This window comes from Peromyscus californicus, unplaced genomic scaffold (genome assembly GCF_007827085.1).
Source record: "Peromyscus californicus insignis strain IS unplaced genomic scaffold, ASM782708v3 Scaffold_8__1_contigs__length_139910024, whole genome shotgun sequence".
Lineage (NCBI taxonomy): Eukaryota > Metazoa > Chordata > Mammalia > Rodentia > Cricetidae > Peromyscus > Peromyscus californicus.
In genome coordinates, this window is record NW_026294606.1 from 62,497,980 (window position 1) to 62,520,417 (window position 22,438).

Here is a 22,438-nt window from a genome sequence, read left to right on the forward strand (position 1 = left end):
GGGTTCTGGGAATTAAACTCCAGTCCTGAACTATCTCCCTCGCCCTCCTCATTCTCTCACTTCTTACTGGTTAGAAGCTCTCTCTTCCACCTTCCAACAACACCCTTTACAGTGCAAACTCAAGAAGCCCCCAAAGTCACTTTATTGTCTGTATAGCCCTTAACCTTTTCCTTCTCACAGAACGAAGTTGTGGCTGTAGATTCTCTTCTGATTCTTCTAGCCTATGAGTATAATCCAGCCCCAATTTGCTCTACTATAACTCTAGTGCACTTTCCTAAAGACAGGCATATACCACTATTGGTACATAAGCTTCTCTTGCCTTGAAAATATAAGAAGTTGTCATTGCTATCATTTTTACCTTACTAACAAATAACTTGGTAGCTGGAATTGTCCTTGAAAAGCAATCGCTTTCATTGTCCCCATAACCTCCTAACATACATACTTAAATGGATTTATACGTGTATAAGTAAGTTCTGTTGTCAGGCTCAAATTCTTACTGGAAAAAAAAAGAGGGTTATAAATAATAACAAGATTTCATAGACTGAAAGATGTCAAGAGTAATTCAACAGGGAAATGACAATCACTTAAACAAATGGTTCTGGAATAAACAGGTTATCTCTATTAGGGAAAAATAACTTGGCTATTACTTTTCACAGTACACAAGAATTAATTTGCAATAAATCACAGATCTATACACAAGAACAAAAATTACCAAATTTGTATCTTCATAGCACTGGGATAGGCAAATTTCAATGGTTTGTAACTCTAGTTCCAGAGGATTCAATGCCCTCTTCTAGCCTCCAAGGGCACCAGGTACACAGAATATATATACATCAAGCAAAGCATTCAGAGACATAAGATATAAAAAAATCTTTCTAAAATATTGAAACTCCTATTCTGTTAGAAATACTATAAAAAATGAAAGGCAAACAAACACTAGAAAAAGACATTTGTAAGACATCTATCGCTATCAGATAAAAGCTTATTTCTACTCATATATAAAAAATTTTACAACTCCATATATAAAAAGATAATAGGTTGGTGTTTTTTAATAGGCAAAAATGTATTTGAACAGACACATCACAAAAGAAAACATCTGAATAGCCAAGAACTATATATGAAAAGACAGCATCACTCATCATCAGAGGGAGGCAAATCAAACTACAATGATTTATCTGCTCTAAAGTCAAAGGAACGACAGACCGAGGTGCTGACAACACTGAGGAGCACCTAGCACTCTCAGAAAGTAGTGGCGCAAAGACACAATGATTCAGCCACATCACAGAGAGGAATCATACATGTTAACAATAAACTTTGCTACACTACCCAGCATCTCATTGCCAAGTACTTATCCCAAAGAAATGAAAACATATTTATAAAGACTGTGTGAACACTCAGACAGTCCAAAACTAGGAACAATCTAAATGTCAGCTGGTGAACAGATTGGCAAATTGTGGTCAATTCACTGGAATTGGAATGCTGCTCAACAAAAAAGAAGAGAACTACCAACAGCAGACTGACACCAATTTCAAACCCGAAGACCTCATACTGTGTAAACCCATTTATACGAAACTCTAGAGAACACAGAATTCGTGTCAGAAAGTGCAGCAGTGGGTGCCTGAGGCTGTCAGAGCACACTGCACAAGAAAACAAGAATGTTTAGGATTCTTGATGAATTTTTCTATATCAGAAAGTGATGGTGATTATGTGACTATAAAATTACCAAAATTCATTGAACTGTACTTTAAATGGACGGACCTTATTTTATATAAATTACACAACAATAAACCTGAAGAAAAAAAAAGCTCTGACAATCACTGGGCATTTTAAATTTTGCTTTATTATACCCCAACTTCATATTCTCAAGAATGCACCTTCTAATCTGCCACCTCTAGACTGTTATACATGCAAAGAACTGGATAAGGAAGAGCAGTACAAAAAGGGCCTGCTTTCACTGCACCACCGCTCATGGCACCGACTTTGGAGGCCATTTGCTTCCTCAAGCTTTTACTTAAGTGATAGTCCATGAGGTGATTTCACCTTCATGCCTAGGAGCCAGTCACCTTCTGTTCCTTGTGAAATTCACTATGGCTGACTCCTACCACTTTTCCAATTTCAACCTAACAGCCGTTTCCTCGGGGATATGTCTGTCGTATGACACCCCGCGTCTCTCTTCACAGAAAATTCTGAATTCACCATCACTTTGTTTGTGTGCTGTTTATTTTCAACTTCCTCTTCTAGACTCACTGCTCAGCGGGCAGCATTTTATTTTCTAGTCTAACCAGATCCTGGAACAGGACCCTGACACCTAATTAGTGCTCAATAAAGTTACAGAATGACTAATCACAACCTGGTGACACAGGTACCATGCCAAAAACAGATTTGAGAGGTTAATGGTCCAACAGTACCTAGCTCTTAAGGGGTCAGATTCTGGCTCCTCTGATGCCAAGTCCTAGCCAATTAACTACATGTTAAGTGTCAATCAGTAGCCTAACAAAGACACTGATCTCTACAGCAGACTATGTAAGGCTTATGGACCCAGGATCTTAATTCAGATCCCATCACAGTCTGAGAAGTGTTCACATTCCTTTCTTGAAGTTTTATTTGGTCAAATGTTCTTTGAAATAGCTGTGCCAGCATGATTATTTTACTGAACTGAGATACTCAGCCTGATTGTACTTCCTAGAATAGACACTAAGTAGCTACAATTAAATTTAGTACATTCCTTATGTAAGGGATGTACGCTTTTACTAAATAATGCAGTGCTTATATGTTCATTCAGTTAACAGGAGTCTCTTGTCTCACTTGAGATTAATAGGAGTCTGTTGTTTCACTATTCGCACACACTACTAGCTCTCACTAGACTATACTTCCTGCCATGACTAAAAGAGCAAAATGCAAGACACTATGTGTAAAGGCTTTCAATGTATGTAGAAGCATGGCATATATACACTAATTAAAAAAAAACAACAAAGACTATGTTCAGCAATGTGAGACTTTCTACAATGATTCTATTCACTGGGAAGAGACAAAACCTCGAAAAAACTGAAAACAGAATGAAAGAGGTTTTGAAAGACAGTGAATTTAAACAAGTAAGTCAGAATGAGTCAGCCTTAAGTGCATAGCTCAAAACTATAGAGGGACACTACCATAAATCCTGTGATGTCTTAACCCTCTTCAAATGAAGGAAATAATGCTGCTGTGTGCTGTTCTAACCATGGTCATGATTTTGCCACGTGTATAATAACTATATGGTTTACAGACAAACCCTTACAATACTCCCTGTGGATATGGTGCCATGGCATTTTACATCCCATATAACTAGCTGCAACCACAGGCTTGGTAAAGTTAACTAATACTTTTTTGGATGAGAATAAGATTGAGCAAACTCTTTTATATTGGGATAACACAATTTACATCCTGCAGAAAATTCATAAATGCCAAACATGCCTCCTCGTTTACCTATTCCACCAATACCATTAGCATCCTAAGCTTTAAACTCAAAAGCTTAGTGTCACTTTAACAATTTTCCCCCTTCACACCTGTGCACAAAATTTCTCACTAATCTTTTGTATTCTTTTCAATCATCCCTTGCATTTTTTTATTTGTCTCACTATTATATAAGCCCACAATCATATTCTGGCCATAGAATTCAAACATTTGTTGAATTCAAAACAAAGGTACAATATTACCCAGTATAATCTGCTGAGATCATGTTGGAGATATGTCATACATGGCTTGCCAATAATAACCAACATTTGAATCCAAGATTTTATTTAGAATAACATTTCTCTAACTAACTTGGATTTCTATGCTTCCTTGTATGGGACTAAAGGAAATGTGATTTGGACAAGAATACCAGAAAGAATAGATTACTCGCTTATAAAATCAATGTTAAGAGACTACACCTCCATCCACTCATTAATCAACTCTAGTAATTAGTATTAGATTGCTCACAGAATAAGATAAATCCATGATGTCTGTCAATCAAGGAAGGAGGAAGGGAATGAGAGAAAACAAGAGGAAGGAAGTGGGGGGGACCGACACCAAGTAAGTTTTTTTTTTCAAGAATCAGACTCAATACAATCACTAAAATTAAAAATCCATTTGACACCACATTAGATACAATGGAAGAGAAGGTCAACTCTTCAGACAAATCTGAAAACATAGACTGAAGGAAGAAGAAAAAGGAAAGGGATACAAGAGCACAGGCGACATTCAAACTCAAGGAAATAGTACAACACACTTACTATCAGAGCCCCAGAAGACAATGGAGATGCAGTTTTTGAAGTAATAAAGACCTCAGAGGACAATACCATTAATATTAAGAACTGTGGGCACTTAGGAGAAAAACTTGCAAAAATTAAAGGGCAAAGAATAAATCTTAAAAAGCAGTCAGAGAAAAGGCCAGATAAGCTTTCGATAAGCAAAAATAAAATTCCTAAACAAAACCTATGAAAAAGGACAGTGAAATAACAACCTTAAAATACTGAAAGAGAATTACTAGCACCTCAACATTTCAGCTAATTTTAAGAACATCCCTCCAAATTTAAGGAAAAGACACTTGCAGATAAACAGAACTGGAAGGCACACCCTTGAAACTGAGCTCATTCCTTGCAGTTTTCTGCATTTGTACCTGGACACTTGTAATAGAAATCTCTACGTGTCGAGACAAGACAATCTGGCCCTCTGATGACTGCATGCTACCCCTCTCCACCCGTGCAGCTCAAAATCAAGTCCCAGTGTGCCTCTTCCTCCAGCAACTCCTGCTCCTATGGGTCACCAAACTGATTTACTTCGGCTAACTTGCTATAAGCAAACCTGCCATTTAATGCTACTCAAACTGAAAGTATCATACTTAAGCTATATTTTCAAATCTCAAACGGATTCACTCTCCTCTTGTACAAAAGAAGGGCAAACATGAGGATTGCTTTCCTAGAGTTTTTTGTCAATGTTCAAATTCAAAGTACAATGTTTACATTTAAGCATAACTTATTTTGCCTAATATTAGGAAATGTTTTATAATTCTCTATATGACATACTTAGTTCAAATACTAACACAATTTAATTTTTAAAAAAAAAACACGTTTAGGGGAAAAGAATTATAGAAAAGCCAATACTAACCAATTAAGGCTGTTAAAATTCCTAAATTAGAAGTTCAAGTAATGAAGGTTTCTGTCTAAAACCACAGACTCTGTGTGTGTGTGTGTGTGTGTGTGTGTGTGTATGTGTGTGTGTATGCCCATGAGTGTATATATGCATACATAGACCAATATAGATATACTGTGTGTGCATTTGTGTATATATGCATATATATACCAATACAAATATACTCTGTGTGTGTGCATGTGTGTATATATGAATATATACACCAATATAGATATATTCTGTTTACAATACACTAAAACACACAAACTGAGTTAGAGAAGTTTCTAGAAATTACATTAAAATATTAATGCTTCAGCATATTTAAGTTACTTACTGACCCAAATAACAATTTCTACTTCTCTAAGGCTGAAGAATTAGAATGTCAGGCTGGACGTGGGTGCCCACCTTTAAGCCCAGTACTCAGGAGTCCGAAATAGAAAGATCTTTTTTCAATTTAGGGCCAACCTGGTCTACAGAGCAGGACTGCTACACAGACCTGTCTCAAAACAAAACAAATTCAAATTTCAAAAACACCATAAAAAAGGATATAGCCTAAGGACATTTTTAAACTCAATAACAGCTGTGGTGATATTTTATTTGTGCTGAAATGTGGTGACATCTTATTTGTATGTTAATAAATAAAGTTTGCCTGGAGATCAGAGGAAACAGCAAGCCATTAACACAAGTCAGGCAGTGGTAGCACAAGCCCTTAATCCGATCACTTGGCAGGCAAAGTCTCTGTGTGTTAAAGGACACACTAGGGAACAGCCAAGCGTGGTGACACATGCCTTTAATCCCAGTACCAACCATAGAGACCTGGAGGTCTGTATAGACAGGCAGTAACAAGGAAGTGAGGTAGCTGGGCTAAGAGCCAATGAGAGGGCAGAACTGCAAGGCAATAAAGGCACGGGTAAATAGGAAATAACGCACTTTTGGTAGTTGCAGAGCTGGAGAGGTAAGGGTGGTGGCTATCACTATTTCCCTGATCTCTAAGGCTTTCACCCCTATATTTGGCTTCGTGTTTTTTATTTAATAAGACTGTTTAGAAATTCGTCTACAAACAGCAACTTTCATTTTATACCTAGTGTATTTTGTATATTCCAGGTGCAACATAACAAGATTCATTAGCACCTTCTCCACACCCCCAAGAATCTTCTTACCTTGAGGAACAGAGAGAAGATCCAACTACTTAATATATAGGGTCTTTCTTCATGTATAACTTGGTCCTAAAACACCTGCCCCCTTCCCACAGCATCGCAGCAACTGTCTCTAAAAGAGGAAGACACACTGCTGGGTTATCTATTGTTTGTTTGTTTGTTGTTTGTTTGTTTTTAAGGTTCCTAAGTTTGTTTTGAAGGTTCCAATCCTTCACTTATCAAGCTGTCTCAAATAACAAAGAAGTAGAGGCCCGAGGCTAACAAAGAAGGAGAGGAAAGGCTTCTAAAAAGTACAAAGTAGATTTCAAATAGCAAGGAAGGTCATTATCCAAAAACAACTCTCAAAACTTTCACTCAAAGCTAATTTATCCATTTTCATTCAGAATGACTTTCACAAACAATTAAGAGCAAGTTGATGGTTGCTTTCATTCCAAGCTAAAGAAAGACTAGACACAGAAAATTAGAGATGGAGAACATATACTAAAATAGGTGTAGAAAAGAATAGCTTGCCTTAAAAGTCAGAAAATAGGGGCTGGAGAGATGGCTTGGTCCTTGCTGTTCTTCCAGGGGACCAGAATTCAGTTCCCAGCAACCACATTACATTGGCCAGCTCACAATCACCTGTAACTCCAGCTCTACGGGGATCTGATACCTCTGGCTTCCTTGGGCACCGTGATAAAAGTTTCTTGCATCTCTACGCAATTCTAACACTACACATCATTCTCATACTTCTGACACCAAGCTTCTTCTCAGGAGTTAGCAGCCATGTGCACTGCTCTAGCACCTCTGCTGCATCTGTCCAATTTGCACTCCTCTCAGTCCACAAACAGAACTGCAGTGCAAGGGACTCCGCTACAGTAAGGTCTCTTCCTTCCCTTTCTTCAGTCATACTCCACACTTCCCATTTCCAAATGCAGGTTGAGTTCTCATGGTAATCAGCACACAGGAGAGCATAGCTGCCCACCAGGGGTACAGAGACACACCCAGCCAAGGAGAGAGAAACCTGAAGCAGGAAGCAAGGACCGTCATAACCACTGCTCCAGAACACTACTGCTTCGTTGACATTTTGGATTGTTTGCTTTACAGAAAGATAAGAGCTTCACAAAATTATTTAAAACTTCAAGGAATAGTCAAACATTCTTAAGAAATACTTTCATTAGTCTAAGCCATATTTTGAAGACACAGCATCTATAATTTGTTCATGCTTCTGGTAACTCAGTGATGAAGCCAGCAGATGTTCAGGGAATCATCATTAAAGCTCTCCATGACTAAGTAGCATAATGACCTTTATTAATCACTGCATCTGGTGTCTGCCAAACGGGAGAGAAACAATACTCAAGCAGCCCATTTTCAAAGAGTAACAAGTTACTTGAATGAAGATGCTTCAGCACGTTTAAATGACATTTAAATTATATTATGATAGTGGTACAAACAAACATTTAATTCCAAGCACCAATCTAAATAAAATAACTCATTGCAACCCAAATTACTCTCTGGAGGATGTTCATAATGTCTAGTGGGCAGTCTGTTTCAGTAATAAAGTAATACTAAGAATTGAATGCTCTCAGTACTTAGGCAACTGATTACATTTACCAATTATCTGTTATTTGTATGTGCATTCATCACTGATGATAAACTATAGGGAAATGAACACCAAGCAAGCTCAGGTATGGATTACTACATTCTTGAAATTAAGTTTCTCCAAAACTCAAGGTCATGTCTTAATAAAAAAAACAGTACTCAAAATATTATAAATATACATGTTATAAGGTAGTGTGTGGACATATGCTCAAAAAGCTACTCTAAATCATTCCAAATGAAGCTGGATATCTCTGTTCTTCCATGCCCAGCTAATTCCTACTCCATCCACCCTGACAAAACCCAAAAAAGCACAGATACTTTCAGTGTCTCAGTGTCTCCAAGGTCCAAGTGTCTTCATATGCAAAACCATACATTTGATGTGTATCTGCAGTTTTGTAATAATCCACTCTTCACAAGCATAATGTAAGGTAGCACACAAAATGTATATCTGATTATACAAGCTATCTCAATGCAACTATCAACACTATCATGTACTGTTACATTAATAAGTGGATGTGCTGTACCATACACCACAGGCAAACATCAGCCTACAAATTAATTTTATGGGTTTTTTTTTTCCACGTGGATTCAATAACCCTAAATCAAATCTTGTTTGCTACATTAAGTGGCATGCTTTCATTTTGATATTGACTATGTTTTCCTGTGTGATAAGTGTTTGAGTACAATCAGGACAAACACAGGAGATAATTTAAGAATCAAGAAGCCAGGACCAGAATCCTGTATTAAAGTGTCATCTGGAGGTGCTAACAACAGTGATTTGCATGTCATGGTATTGCAGAGTAGTGAATGGTAACAAACAGAAATGATCTCACTCCTATCCACAGAGACACATGGACAGAAGCAGAGATACGCTCAGAGCACTTTCAGAGACTGCCATCACAGATGGTGGAATGAGTCTAGGGTTCCTATCAGTCACTTCAGAGAGTACCTGAACAAAAAGTTTTGATATTAATAGAAATACTAGTTACCTTTCAAAATCAAATGGTTCTATTCAACAAGCACACCCTGAACATTTACTACGTGCCTAAGATGCACATTCTAAAGGAGTCTACACACCATCTAAAGAGGGAAATCACCAGCATTCAATATTTTTCAACAAAGACAGTTATGAGCAACTGCAGGTACAAGCTGACAAAGGCCGTGCTCTGCCCAGAGGCCTCAGTGTGCACAGTAAGTGTGTAAAGTATGGGCAGAAATAGTATTCAAAATTAGGACAAATGTGAAAATAAAAAACACACTTAGCTTTTCTTTAAAAGTCAACAGAAAATAGACAAACAGAAAGATTACCCAACAATAAATCATAAAATATAGTAAATCTGAATGTTGATTACTTAACAAACATTTGTTTACTTAACAAACATTTGTTTACCACTTGCCAGGTGCTGCTCTAAGCACTTTACGAATACTGACTCACTTTCCCCACAACTGACAACCGTTTAAGAACATCTGTCCTGCTGGATGGTGGCAGTGGTGGCGCACGCCTTTAATCCCAGCAATTGGGAGGCAAAGGCAGGTGGATCTCTGTGAGTTCCAGGCCAGCCAGGGCTACACAGAAACCCCCGTCTCAAAAATATAAATAAACAAATAAACAAACACACAAAAGACCATCTGTCCCCTTTTACACTAGAAGAAATTAAGGCATACCAAGAAACTGAGTAACCTACCCAAGGGCACACAATCTAGTAAATACTAAACTCAAAAGGCAAACCCAGGCAGGCAGCTGAAAACAGCATCTATGCAATGCCATCTGACTTCAGTGTGGCTACTGAACACTGTGCAGTGTAACTGAGGGACTGACATATTTTTGTCTTATTCAATTTTAATTACTGAAATAACCACATGTGGCTAGTAGCTGCCACATGGGGAATTCTCATCACTACTCAGCACTGCTGCTACTGATCGTTAAGAGAAAGTCTTTCAGGTATCTATCATACCAATTTTAAGCATGTAATCAATTCAAAGGTAACCTTTCAACAAGTTAAGAGTTTCAAGCTGTGACTGACTGAAAACTTACTGCCCCATTTCAAATGCTGTCCTCCCTCAAAAGCTCTCTCTACCATGTCAACGCAATGATACATGAGCAGAAAAGGCTCATTTACCCAGACAGAATTTTTTTTTTTTGAGGAAAAGAAAAGGTCATATGATCTGAACTAAATATATTTCCTGAATACAACCTTGATAAACTTTTTATCAATTAACTTTGCCTTAAAATATACATAATTCTGACTTCAAATGTTACACTTCTAAATGTAAAGACAAATCACTTTGCCTTGAGTTTTCAAAATACAAGTAAATGGGTACTGTCTGAGTCACTGTTCCATTACTATGAAGAGACACCATGACCATGGCAACTCTTATAAAGGAAGAACATTTAACTGGGGCTGGCTTACAGGTTTAGTCATTATTGTCATGACAGGAAGCATGGTGGCATATAGGCAGACATGGTGCTGAGAGGTAGTTGAGAATTCTACATCTGGATCCACAGGCAGCAGGAAGGAGGGAGCCACTGGGCCTGGCTTAGGTATTTGAAACTCCAAAGCACACTCCCAGTGACACACTTCCTCCAACAAGACCACACCTACTCCAACAAGGCCACACTTCCTAATGCCACTCCCTAAGCATTCAAGTATGGGTCTATGGGGCCATTCCTACTCAAACCACCAGAGGTGCTGTCACAGAAACTCATAAAGATGGCGGTACTGCATCTAACCGCTGACTGCAAGGCTGTGCATATTGTCCATGACACAGACACCAAAACATACACAACAGTGACGCAACAGTAACAAGTTCAACAAAACACTAACAGCAATTCACATGTCATCCTTATCGGGTATCAAGCCCATGTACAGTGTCCAATTCAGTGCTCGCAACATCCTTGTCAAGCAGTCACCAGTGTCCCCCTACTGTTCAGAACCGGATGCATACAGCCACCAGGTGAGCAAATCCAGGACAGAGTCCCCACCTGTCTGTTTGGAGTGTGTGCTCTTAAACAACCCTCCTATACTGCCTTCCCTGGTTAGCAATCTCACATAACTGTGTACCAACTCAGCACTAAACTGTGAAAACCCCCATAAGTGATTCATATCTACACCAGATACCTAACTTTCTAAGACCACTAGGAAATATTTATTTCCAAAAAGTATTAGGAATTGCTAGTGTTGCCCAAAAGGTCACTACAAAAACAAACAAAAATGGCTTTCAGAAACAGAGTACAATGTTAGGAACTGTATGAAGTCTTGGAAAACATATGGACTTACATAAAGTCATAAATAGCAAAACAAGATCACAGATCACCAATATCCCCACCACCACATTGCAATAGTCCTATTTGTGTTTCCCCTTATTAAATATGTCAGTATCAACACAAAACAAAGCTGTACATTAAAAGACTTTATATATTTAAATGACACTTTTTGTACTTCTTTTTCTTGCTTGCATCTTTATCACACTGAATAGCAGGTTGCTTAGGATTATTTGACTATAAAAGCCAGGGTTGACACATGTGTCTTAATGTCATTGGTGCCACAGAAGTCCAGACTTCTGTATTTCTCTTGTATTGTACTGTTTTTGTCCTTGTGGTTACATTATGGCTGCTGCTACTGGAGGAATTCCAGGTAAAGGAAGGCTGTAACAAAGCAGGTACAATACATCTCAAAAGGCAAACTTTCCCAGAAATCCCTAGCAGAAACTGGCTTATAAAAGCTAAGAATGTCATCAGCATTTGAAACTTACAGAAAAGCTTCCCCACCTCTCTGATATACCCACCAAGAATTCTAAATTTGCCTTGATTTATGACTTTCTTTGTTCTGTAACTATAAAACTTCATGAAACTGCTTCCACATTAGACATGAAATGTGTGGTAAATCTGTGTTCCCCCATGGTTCTTCAAAATGGTTCAGAATAAACTCTCTTAGTCCCTTTAAGGTGAAAAGCTGTGGGTTTTTTTTTTTTTTTTTTTGCATCAACAAGTTTTCATCACAAAGAATTGATATTTGCAGAGATAAATATATTTAGCCTGTGTCCTACTTTGTTTTCTGTTGCTGTGATAAAACACAAATCAAATGCAACTTGGGGAAAAGGGTTATTTAGCTTAGAGGTCCATCATTAAAAGAATCCAAGTAGGAACTCAGTACAGAAACTCAAGGCAGGAAATGAAGCAAAGATCACAGAAGAACCACTGCATGCTGCCTTGCTTACTCATAAAACTTTTACAAATTTTTATGTTAAATTTTTACAAGCATGTTCTTTGGGAAGAAAATGAAGAGTCTAAATCATTCAGATTCAATCACATTTAGCATACCTCTGTTTGACAAGCTAGAGAAAGATGTACTATTCTCAAGGATGTTTAATCAAATACACATGAGGTTTTTCAAGAGAAAGCAGCCTCCTGGACAGTCCCAGTCCCAGTGATCAGTCACCTTTATGTTTAATGCACTGTTCAATACATAGAAGGGACTGCAGGGTTGACTATTCAGTCTGCTGAACAGCAAGCACTCTACTAGTTTTACTCTCCTAGACACAGACGCAGGCTAAGGCAACCTGAGAGGAAACTGTGATGGTTTGCTGTTGAACAAAGCATGGCCTATCCCTTCCATCTCCATTTCACAAGGCTATACCTCTGTCCCTGAAGGCTGAGCATCAGAACACACTGCCCATTGGGTTACTCTGACTAGAAAGACCTCTCAGAAAACACCATCCTAACAACTGTAAGCTCACTAATCACTGAATTGCAAAACTCTCCTCCTTGCCTAAGGTACCACTCCCTAGGATCCTTCAAGACTGTTTACAATCCTGTACCAAAGGAAACTAACTCTGAAAACTTCATAAACCATTTACCATGATTATTTCATCCTGAACTTTGATATTCTAGTACAATGTCTTCACAAACCCATTTTTCTTTCTTACTTACTAATGTTAATGTAAACACAGTATTTAAAAATGCTACATTTGCTCCATATGGCCCAAATCTATATTACATTAAAAGTGTCACTTTAAACTTTTTAAAATATTTATTTTATTATTTTTAATTGTGGTGTGTGTGTGTACACACTCACGCACAGGCCACTCTCCACTGCACTTTAAACTCTTATTACCCATGTTTTATAGTTAGTTACACCATTGGCTCTCAACCTGTAGGTTGAGAGCCCTTTGGGGTTCCAACAACCCTTTCACAGGGGTTGCATGTCAGCTATTTATATTACAAGTCATAACAGTAGCAAGATTAGAGTTATAAAGTAGCAATGAAAATGATTTCATGGTTGGGGTCACTGCAACATAAGGAACTGTATTAAAGAGTTGCAGCAATAGGAAGGTTGAGAACCAATGCTCTACATGACACTGCTTTTCTTACGGGGATTGCCATTATTTAAGTAATGGTGGGCTAGAAAGCTGGCTAAATGGTTAAGAGTGCACACTGCTGTTACAGACCGAGTTCAGATCCCAGCACCCATGTCCAGCAGCTCACAACAGCCTTGTAACTCCAGTTCTAGGGGATCTGATGCCCTTTTCTTGCCTCCACAGGCACCTACATTCATTTATGTGCACAAATCCATGCACAGCCATACACACACACACACACACACACACACACACACACACACACACACACACACACACTTCAAAAAAATAGCCAAAATAAGTCTTTAACAATAACCATTTCCGGGGCTGGAGATGGCTCAGCGGCTGCTCTCCCAGATGGACCCGGGTTCAATTCCCAGCACCCACGTGGCAGCTAACAACTGTCTGTCACTCTAAGATTTGACACCCTCACACAGACAAACATACAGGCGAAAACAGCAATGCACATAAAATAAAAATGAATAAAGAAAAAAAAATAACCATTTCCTTTAAAATGAGAACAATACAAGAGTATTTTGCAAAGTAAGAAAAGTAATAAATGTTAATTACACAACTAACACAGTTAGAAAAGGTCTAAAAGGACTTCTCAGAAGAAATCTCTTTATAAACTTCTTTCATTTTCCCAGTTAGAGAAAATCCAACCTGAACCAAAATCTGAGAGCAAATGGCACACTACCACCTTATATGCCTGTACCTTTCGGCAGTATTCTTTCCATATTCATATATTATTTCCTGGTATTTAAGATAGACATAACTTCAAAGACAAGGAAAACATTATTTGGGGTGGAGAGTAGGCTCAGTGTTTAAAAGCACTTGTTCTTGCAAAGGACCTGTGTTTGATTCCCAGCATCCACATGGAGCCTCACCACCTCTTCAGGTATCAGGTACACATGTGGTTCATAGAGATACATGCAGGCAAAACACTTATAGACACAAAAACACTAGAATAAATCTTTAAAAAATTATAAAAATTTAAAAAAGAAAGCCAGTATTGTCCTCTGCACAGGTACATCCCAAGTGACTATAATTAAAAACATAAAAACTAGAAGAAACATTCCAATAAAAAGTTCTGACTGTAAAGGTCAAATTATGAATCTGACATTTTCAAACAGATTGAGAGTACATTAATTATATTCTCCTGAAATAGTAAATGGAGTAAGAATTTTTTAGTGTTTAATTATTAAAATCCTACCATTTAGAGGGGAATGTGTATACTTCAGAAGGGGAAAAGAAAAGAAAGCAGAAACTAGGAGGTAAATGATTACAAAGTGCCCTAAATAAATACCACCACCACATTCCATGGCAAACAGTAACTGCTTCTCTGCTTTCTGAGATGCAGTTTTGTTTGATCATTTAAATACCACCTTCCACCATAAAATAAGTAAAAAGACAAGTCCATGGGTTTGGGTTTTTTTCAGTTCTACTGTTTTATATATGATTGAGCTTCCTGTCACAGTATCACTTTACACCATTGACTCAAATCCATTTGCTCAGGATATGTGGAATCTCATTACATTTTATTTTCAAACGCTTATCATACCATGTTGAAACAAATATTTTTAAAATCTGCATTTAACATCATCTGAGGTACATTGACATTACCCAAGTCTAGAAAAACAGAATGCTCTAATATATATGTGAGTAGGCTGGCACATACATTTATTAGCAGCTACATTTTACCCAGAGACTAAATGAGTGAAAGTGCCAGTCATCACCTTAGCTGATTGTCTGTAGATGCTGAAAATCCATCCCTAGTTACCACATTAGTGATTTACTATTTCAAACATTCGAAAAGCAAAAATAAACAATACATCTTCTAAACGCATCTGCATTCACTCGTTTTAAGACAGGTAAGTCAGACATGCAATTTAAAGTATGTTTACTGTATTTCAATACGCCTCAGGCATATGCTCCAAGTACATGACTGGTTTCAATATAAACCATGCTAATGAAGCATACAATTTTAGACAGAAAAAAAAGACTGTTCACTAAGAAAGACAAACTCACCACGCACTGGTCAAGGTCTTATTTATTATTATTATTTTATCAGCTTTTCACAGAAATAAGAACCACCTACTTCTGCCCTATTACAAGCAGACTTCTAGTTTGCTCCCTTCTAATTCTGCAGTGATTATATTTTAAGATTAAGAGGATTATAGCAATTATTTGCCTACCACCAAAATCCCTAATGCAAGAGGATCTTTACAATGTGAAAACACTGTCACAGCAGAGTGTAATAACTCCCTCTTGGTCTCTGTACCTTTTAATAAAATAATATTCTTCTAATTTGGGGCTTAAAATAGGAATAATGAGCATGTTAACAATCATGCCATATTGCCTGGTCCTTTTCAGACACTGTAATAAAGCAGAAAGGAAAAGCACACATGAAAACAGAATGTTTACAGCTGTTCTTTAGATGGATACTTATCAAAGCCTCTAAGTGCCTTAAAGTGCCCCGGTTGTTCATTCTGCGGATGCTCCTACCTTCCTTCGCTGTGGCTGCCTTTTGCCTTGATGGTGTCACCAGCTCCTTTACAATCTGCAAGACTTGAATCATCGCTAGTTAACAAGCCAAAGGCTCCAGCTGCTTCCACTAGAGATCCAACAGGTTTCATCATCGAGAGCTAACGCATTTCTGCTTTTTGAACGCTCAAGCACGAACACAGTTCAACTTGAGAGAAATAAATGCTTCGCCTAGATACAATGAAGCTCGGAAGCAGTTAATAGAAGACAACGGGAGAGCCAGCTCTATCTTCCTGAGGAGGATTTCAGCACATGTGAAAAGGCCATCCTCAAAGTCCAAACTGTGTTTCTGTGCAAAGCACACACTACTTATGCACCAAACTGAGTAATCTGTAAATCACTAATCAGAGCAAAAAACACTCTCGCACAAGAGCCACGACAAGAAAAACCAAGTCTATGTTATAAATTCTCAAATGGTATCACAGATGCTACGTACAAATTTTTAAGTAAAACCAAAATACCCTGTACTGTCGAAAGCTTTAATACTTTCTTCCAATTTCTCAAAAATCTCATATTTGAATCAGAAAATGTAGATTAAAAATAAAAATCTATCTTGCTAACTCCAACCTCCCAGATTTGCATAAAAGATATAGTGCCTCAAAAATATCCTATACATTCCTCTCCCCTCCTCCTCTCTTTCCTCCTCCCCTCCCTTCCTCCTCACACACACCTGACTTCTCAGTACATGAATATAAGTCTAAGTTCGCATAACACAGAAATTCCCCAAGGAGTCCACAAATTAATTGATATTACTCAACAAAGAGACATGGGCCAGAGAACTCAAAACAAGCAAAATCACTGCTTCTGCCATGTAATAGCTTCAACAGCATAACTACAGCAATGCTCAATGAATACTTAATACCTGTTGTAGAATATTATCTTAAGGTGTGTTACTTTCGTTTATGTTGCATTTGTTTAACTCTGTGAAGCTGTGTTACTGTGCCTGCCTAAAACACCTGATGGCCTAATAAAGAGCTGAATGGCCAATGGCAAGGCAGGAGAAAAGATAGGTGGGGCTGGAAGGCAGAGAGAATATATAGAAGGAGACATCTAGGAGAGAAAGATCAAGGAATGAGAGAGGAAGGAGGAGGACATCAGGGGCCAGCCATGGAGTAAGAGAACGGGAAAAGCCCAGAAGCAAAAGGTAGACAGGTTAAGTTAAGAAAAGCTGGCAAGAAACAAGTCAAGCTAAGGTCGGGCATTTATAAGCAAGAATAAGCCTCTGTGTGTGATTTATTTGGGAGCTGGGTGGCGGGCCCCCCAAAGACCAAAACAGCCAAAACACAACCAACAATAATTACCTGTGCTTCACATTCCATTTATCACTCAGCAGCCCTTCTCAAAGTGAGCCTACAGTTACTAAAGAAGGCATCCAGGCTGACACTGCTAAGTGTTAGGAGTTATTAAAGTGATCCCCACAGCAACCCATTCCCTTTCGCTGTAGCACCAACATCCCTGTTTTTCTTTCTTTCCAATTCATTATGTTTATATTTTTAACATCATGAAATAATGGATCCCAAAGAGAATCAGAGGCAGTTCCTTCGCCTTCAGATAGACAGTTAATGACTTATTTGTTTTCCCACTTTTCAACTGAGGTACACAATGGATCCACATGGTTAAAAGAAAAGTAAAATCTTGCTTTCTCGGTCACCATGATTCCTCTGTAAAAATGTATAGCTTTAGGAGTCAAGGCAAAATTTTCAGCTCTTCTAGGATGTGCATATATATCACTCTGATAACACAGTCACCATCAGGTGTTAACTCTCCCTATAACAGCAGGAAACACTTGTCAAGAAAGGACAGAACAGAGCAATTACGTCAACTATTTGCTAGCTTTAGTGTACATGTTTGTATTAGTAATTAAAGTTCAGGGGTTGCAGATATACCTCAGTGGTAGACTGCTGGCTAGCACAAGGCCCTAGGCTAAGTCCCCAGCTGGAAGGTGAGTAGGAAGTGGGAGTGAGTGGGAGGTTGACACATTCAGATAGGTCAAAGCATCTCAAATCAAAACTGTGGCCCTTTTAGTAAATCTCTATGAAGACTGGATAGAAACAAATCAAACTCTATCCCTTCTACCCCTCACCCCATTTCCTAGGGCAGTTCTGAACAGGTAATAAGCATTAAATACCTAACATCTCTCTTCTAGAAACCAAGTTGAATAGAAACCAACTTTCCCTTTCTCCCTCTTGGAGATTCAACCCAGAGCCAAGAAGCAGGTACTTTACCACTGAGCAATATGCCTAGCCCTGAAAAGTTTGCTCTCTTCCAATCTTCTTCCTTCACAGTAATGAAGAGATATATGGTACATTATCCTCTCAATAAACATTATGTTTGATGAAAAATATATAGAATTCATTTTTCCATAAATTTCAATTGCATTATCCCACCCTACTGGATTAGTATTGATTTGAAAATGAAAATCACCACCAAAACATACTACCAGAATATCTGAAAAACTCTCCTTCAAATGATCCTACCTACCATTTGGTAAAAACTAAGGGTCTCATCTAGAAGAATGTCATGGGAACACTGACTATACAGGAATAAGTAAGCACAGAAGGTACAAAACACAAGGATTCCAACACACAGAGAGGGGTGGGGGGAGGGGGAGAGAAGGAAAGGAGGGAAGGAGGGAAGGAGGGAGGGAGGAAGGAAGGAAGGAAGGAAGGAAGGAAGGAAGGAAGGAAGGAAGGAAGGAGAGTGTGTATCAAAAAAAGGAAAATATCGCCGGGCGGTGGTGGCACACGCCTTTAATCCCAGCACTTGGGAGGCAGAGCCAGGCGGATCTCTGTGAGTTCGAGGCCAGCCTGGACTACCAAGTGAGTTCCAGGAAAGGCGCAAAGCTACACAGAGAAACCCTGTCTCGAAAAACCAAAAAAAAAGGAAAATATCAAAATGGTACCTATAAATTTTTCCTCTGAATCAGTGGTTCTCAACCCATGGGTCATGACCCCTTTGAGAATCAAATGACCCTTTCACAGGGGTCATCAAAGACCATCAGAAAACACAGAGATTTACATTATGATTTATAACAGTAGCATAATTACAGTTATAAAGTCAGAACGGAAGTGATTTTATGGTTGGGGGTCACCAGTACATGAAGAATGTATTACAGGGTCGCAGCATCAGGTTGAGAACCACTGCATTAAATGTTCACTTTCTCTTTGCTCTCCCTCTGCCATGGGGTCTAAGAACTTCCCAGCAAGCTCCTACTTGAGGGCAATGCTGATGTGACCCAAAGCCTTCGGCTGATCTGCAGCAGACACTGCACTTGTGGGGAAAGAGTCTCTGCTGTTTAAACCACTGAGTGTGCTTTTGTTGTGTTTGTTTTGTCTGAGGAAGGGTCTCACTACACAGCCCAGGTTGGCCTTGAACTTATGGCCCTCCTTGTTATTGCTTTTATTACCTCAGCATAGTTTGGCATGGCTGAAGGATATGGGTTGTGTTAATTTTGCATTGCTATAACAAAACATCAGAAAACCCCCCGGAGTGATTTGAATGAAAATGGCCCCCAGAGGCCCATAGAGTGGCATAATTTAGGAGGTGTAACCTTGTTGGAGAAAGTATGTCGCTGGGGGTAAGCTTTGAAGTTTCAGACGCTCAAGCCAAGCCCAGTGTCACACTCTCTTCCTGCTGCCTGCCAATCCAGATGTAGAACTTTCAACTACCTCTCCAGCACCATGTCTGCCTGCATGCCACCATGCTTCCTATAATGGTAATGAACTCAACCTCTGAACTGTTAAGCCAGCCCCAGTTAAATGCTTTCCTTTTTATGAGTTGTAACGATCATGATGTCTCTTCACAACACTAGAAACGCTAACTAAGACACCACCTTAACATGAGAGGAGGGTTCCTACATAGTAGCATTATATAGAAATGTTTACATTCTTCTTTTTGTTATATTTTTACAGTAAATATAATTTATTAGTTCACTATTATCTTTTAAAAGAGGAAAACACTTTTGGTTTCTAAAAAACTTAATCACCTTATGTAGCATGAATCTTAGAGGTCTTATTAATAAAATCAAACCTGAGGCCAGTTATTGGGGTGAATGCTGGAAGATCAGAGAAGCAGAACAAGCCACAGCTACCTCACCTCGCCAGTTCCTCAGCTGGTCTTGTTTCCTCAGACTGGAAGCCTCTGAGTCCTCATCCAGAATGAATCTCAGCTGAACTGCTGCTAGAAGCCTAAAAGCTTAACCAGCCAAATGCTGCTAGTTTCTGGTCTTCATGCCTTATATACCTTTCTGCTTTCTGCCATCACTCCCTAGGATTAAAGGCTCGCTTTCTGAGATTAAAGGTGTGAGTCACCATGCTTGGCTGTATCCTTGATCACACAGAGATCTGCCTGTCATGTGATCGGGATTAAGGGTGTGTGCTACCACTGCCAGACTTCTGTCATGGCTTGCTATTAGCTCTGACCCCCAGGCAACTTTATTTATTAACATACAAATAAAATCACATTTCAGTACAAATAAAATATCACCATCACCTTATTAAGAAATACATGTGCACAGTCTTACCCAGTACTAGACTCTGCACACTGCTGCAATACTCACCTCCCAGGTAAGACGTGCCCACTGGTGCAACAGTGGCACTGCTGTCCCAGAGTAACTAACAGCTTTTTTTTTCCTTTTTTGGGCTTGAGGTCTGCTCCACAGGAATAAATTTCATGTCTGTTACTTTAATCCTGGTCAAAAGCTCATGGCTGGGAGGCCATTGGCCCTATGGTAAAACTTGCTATTATTATTTTGCTGAATGGCCTGTCAAATTGCCTTCTAAATGCTTGGTTATATCCATACATGTAGGCTGGGGGGGGCTGCCCCCACTTTTTCCCCCAGGGTACTCTTGAGCAGGGAGAAATGAGGAATATGTAGACAGAAATATAGAGGAGAGAGACAAGATAGAAACACAGGATAGCCTCGGGAGGGCCTGGGTCAAAATCAACCAGCCTTCACTTTCACTACAAAACCGGACCAGTCCAACTGTTTCTCTTGCCAAGCTTGCCAAGTCCCTAAGCCCCTATTTGGGCACCATCTGCAGGGGGCCTTGGTCAGAGAGTTTCATTCTGTAGTGGGCAGCTATCAGTGGAGAGATACATCCTGGTCAAAATGCTGAGAATAAGAGAATGAGTGCTCATCTCTAAATGAGGCATTCTTGTTACACCCCACCCACTCACTCAAAGCCCAGGTAACATCACAGAAGAGGAAGCAGAAAGAAGTTAAATGGTGGAGGACAAGGAGGAGTACTATAAAATGCTGTCTTCTGGACATGTCATGACTATCACACTCATAAACTCACAGTAGCTATGGTTTATCTACACAAGACTTGTATAAGGTCAAGCCAGCCAAAATCCCAGCACAGATGGGTAGATGATCTCTAGGCATTGTGCCTTACTGAAAAGCTACTGGCAGTTGATAGTTGCTGGTGGAGAGATAATGAATGAATGTAATTAGTCTTATTAAATAAAAACCTGGAGTCAGATATCGAGAGTGAAAGCTGAAAGATCAAAGAAGCAGAGCAGCCCGTCACTAGAGACTTCTTACCTCTCAGATCAAATGGGGGCAATCCTGTCTCTGCAAATCCTCAGACTGAATGGGCCCAACATCCTGTCTCCACCCGCCTTATATTCCTGTCTCCTGTTAATGTGATTCTTGACTGTATATATTGTATATACTTAGTGTACTTACTTTATATACTTATTACTATATTAGTTATAACTTTCTTTTATTATTTTAGACAAAAAAAAAGAGGAAATGTGGTGATGCGTTGTATACCCTAACAAATTTGCCTGAAGATCAGAGAATAGAACAAGCCACTATATTAAACACAGAAGCCAGGCAGTGGTAGCACAAACCTTTAATCCTAGCACTCGGGAGGCAGAGATCCATGTGAATCTCTGTGAGTTCAAAGCTACCATGGACTACATGACATTGACTAGGAGATCTCTAGAAGAGAAAAAGAACCATGCAGTGGTGGCACATACCTTTAACCCCAGTATTTGGGAAGCACACACGCCATTAATTCCAGCAGTAAGAAGGAAGTGATGCCTGGGCAGAGAAAGGTACATAAGGCATGAGGAGACAGGAGCTAAAGGCTTTTCCCACTAGAGCCTTTCAGATAAGGACTCAAAGTATTTCAGTGAGAGGATTCGTGGAGTTGGTGAAGACAGACGTGGCAGTGGCTTATTCCTTTGTCTCTCTGATCTTTCAGCATTCACCCCAATATCAAGCTCTGTGTTTTTATTAATAAGACCTTTTAACATTTGTGTTACAGTCTCCACCTCCCAATTGTGCTGGGATTAAAGGCGTGAGCCTCCCAAGTGCTGGGATCAAAGGCATGAGATCCCAAGTGCTGGGATCAAAGATGTGAGCCACCCCACCCCCCAGGCTCTGTTTCTCTTCTAGACTGGTTCAATCTTGTGTAGTCTAGGGTGGCCTTGAATTCCTGATCTTCCTGCTTCCTCTTCCCAAGTGCTGGGATCAAAGGTGTGTGCCACCACTGCCTGGCCTCAATGGTGAACTAGTGGCCAGCTCCACCCTCTGATCTTCAGCAAGCTTTATTTGTCAGAACACAAACAAATATCACCAACAGAGAGATGCAATGACTAGAAACAAAAATCACTACCTACTCTGCCTCCATCACACAACC

The 22,438-nt window shown here is 39.2% G+C and overlaps 1 protein-coding gene across 2 annotated transcripts in view; it reads right to left on the reverse strand.

Annotated features, from left to right (window-relative positions):
- Nucleotides 1–22,438, reverse strand: part of Usp6nl (USP6 N-terminal like) — a 133,620-nt gene that overhangs the window by 87,005 nt on the left and 24,177 nt on the right. Inside the window, exon 1 of one of the 2 annotated variants that reach the window (XM_052727727.1) lies at nucleotides 15,750–16,086. The exons of the other annotated variant lie outside the window; for it this stretch is intronic. Coding sequence (XP_052583687.1) covers nucleotides 15,750–15,822 — 73 coding nt within the window. The 5' untranslated portion in view covers nucleotides 15,823–16,086. Of the gene's footprint in view, nucleotides 1–15,749; nucleotides 16,087–22,438 lie in introns of those variants that run through there. 2 annotated transcript variants of the gene reach the window in all.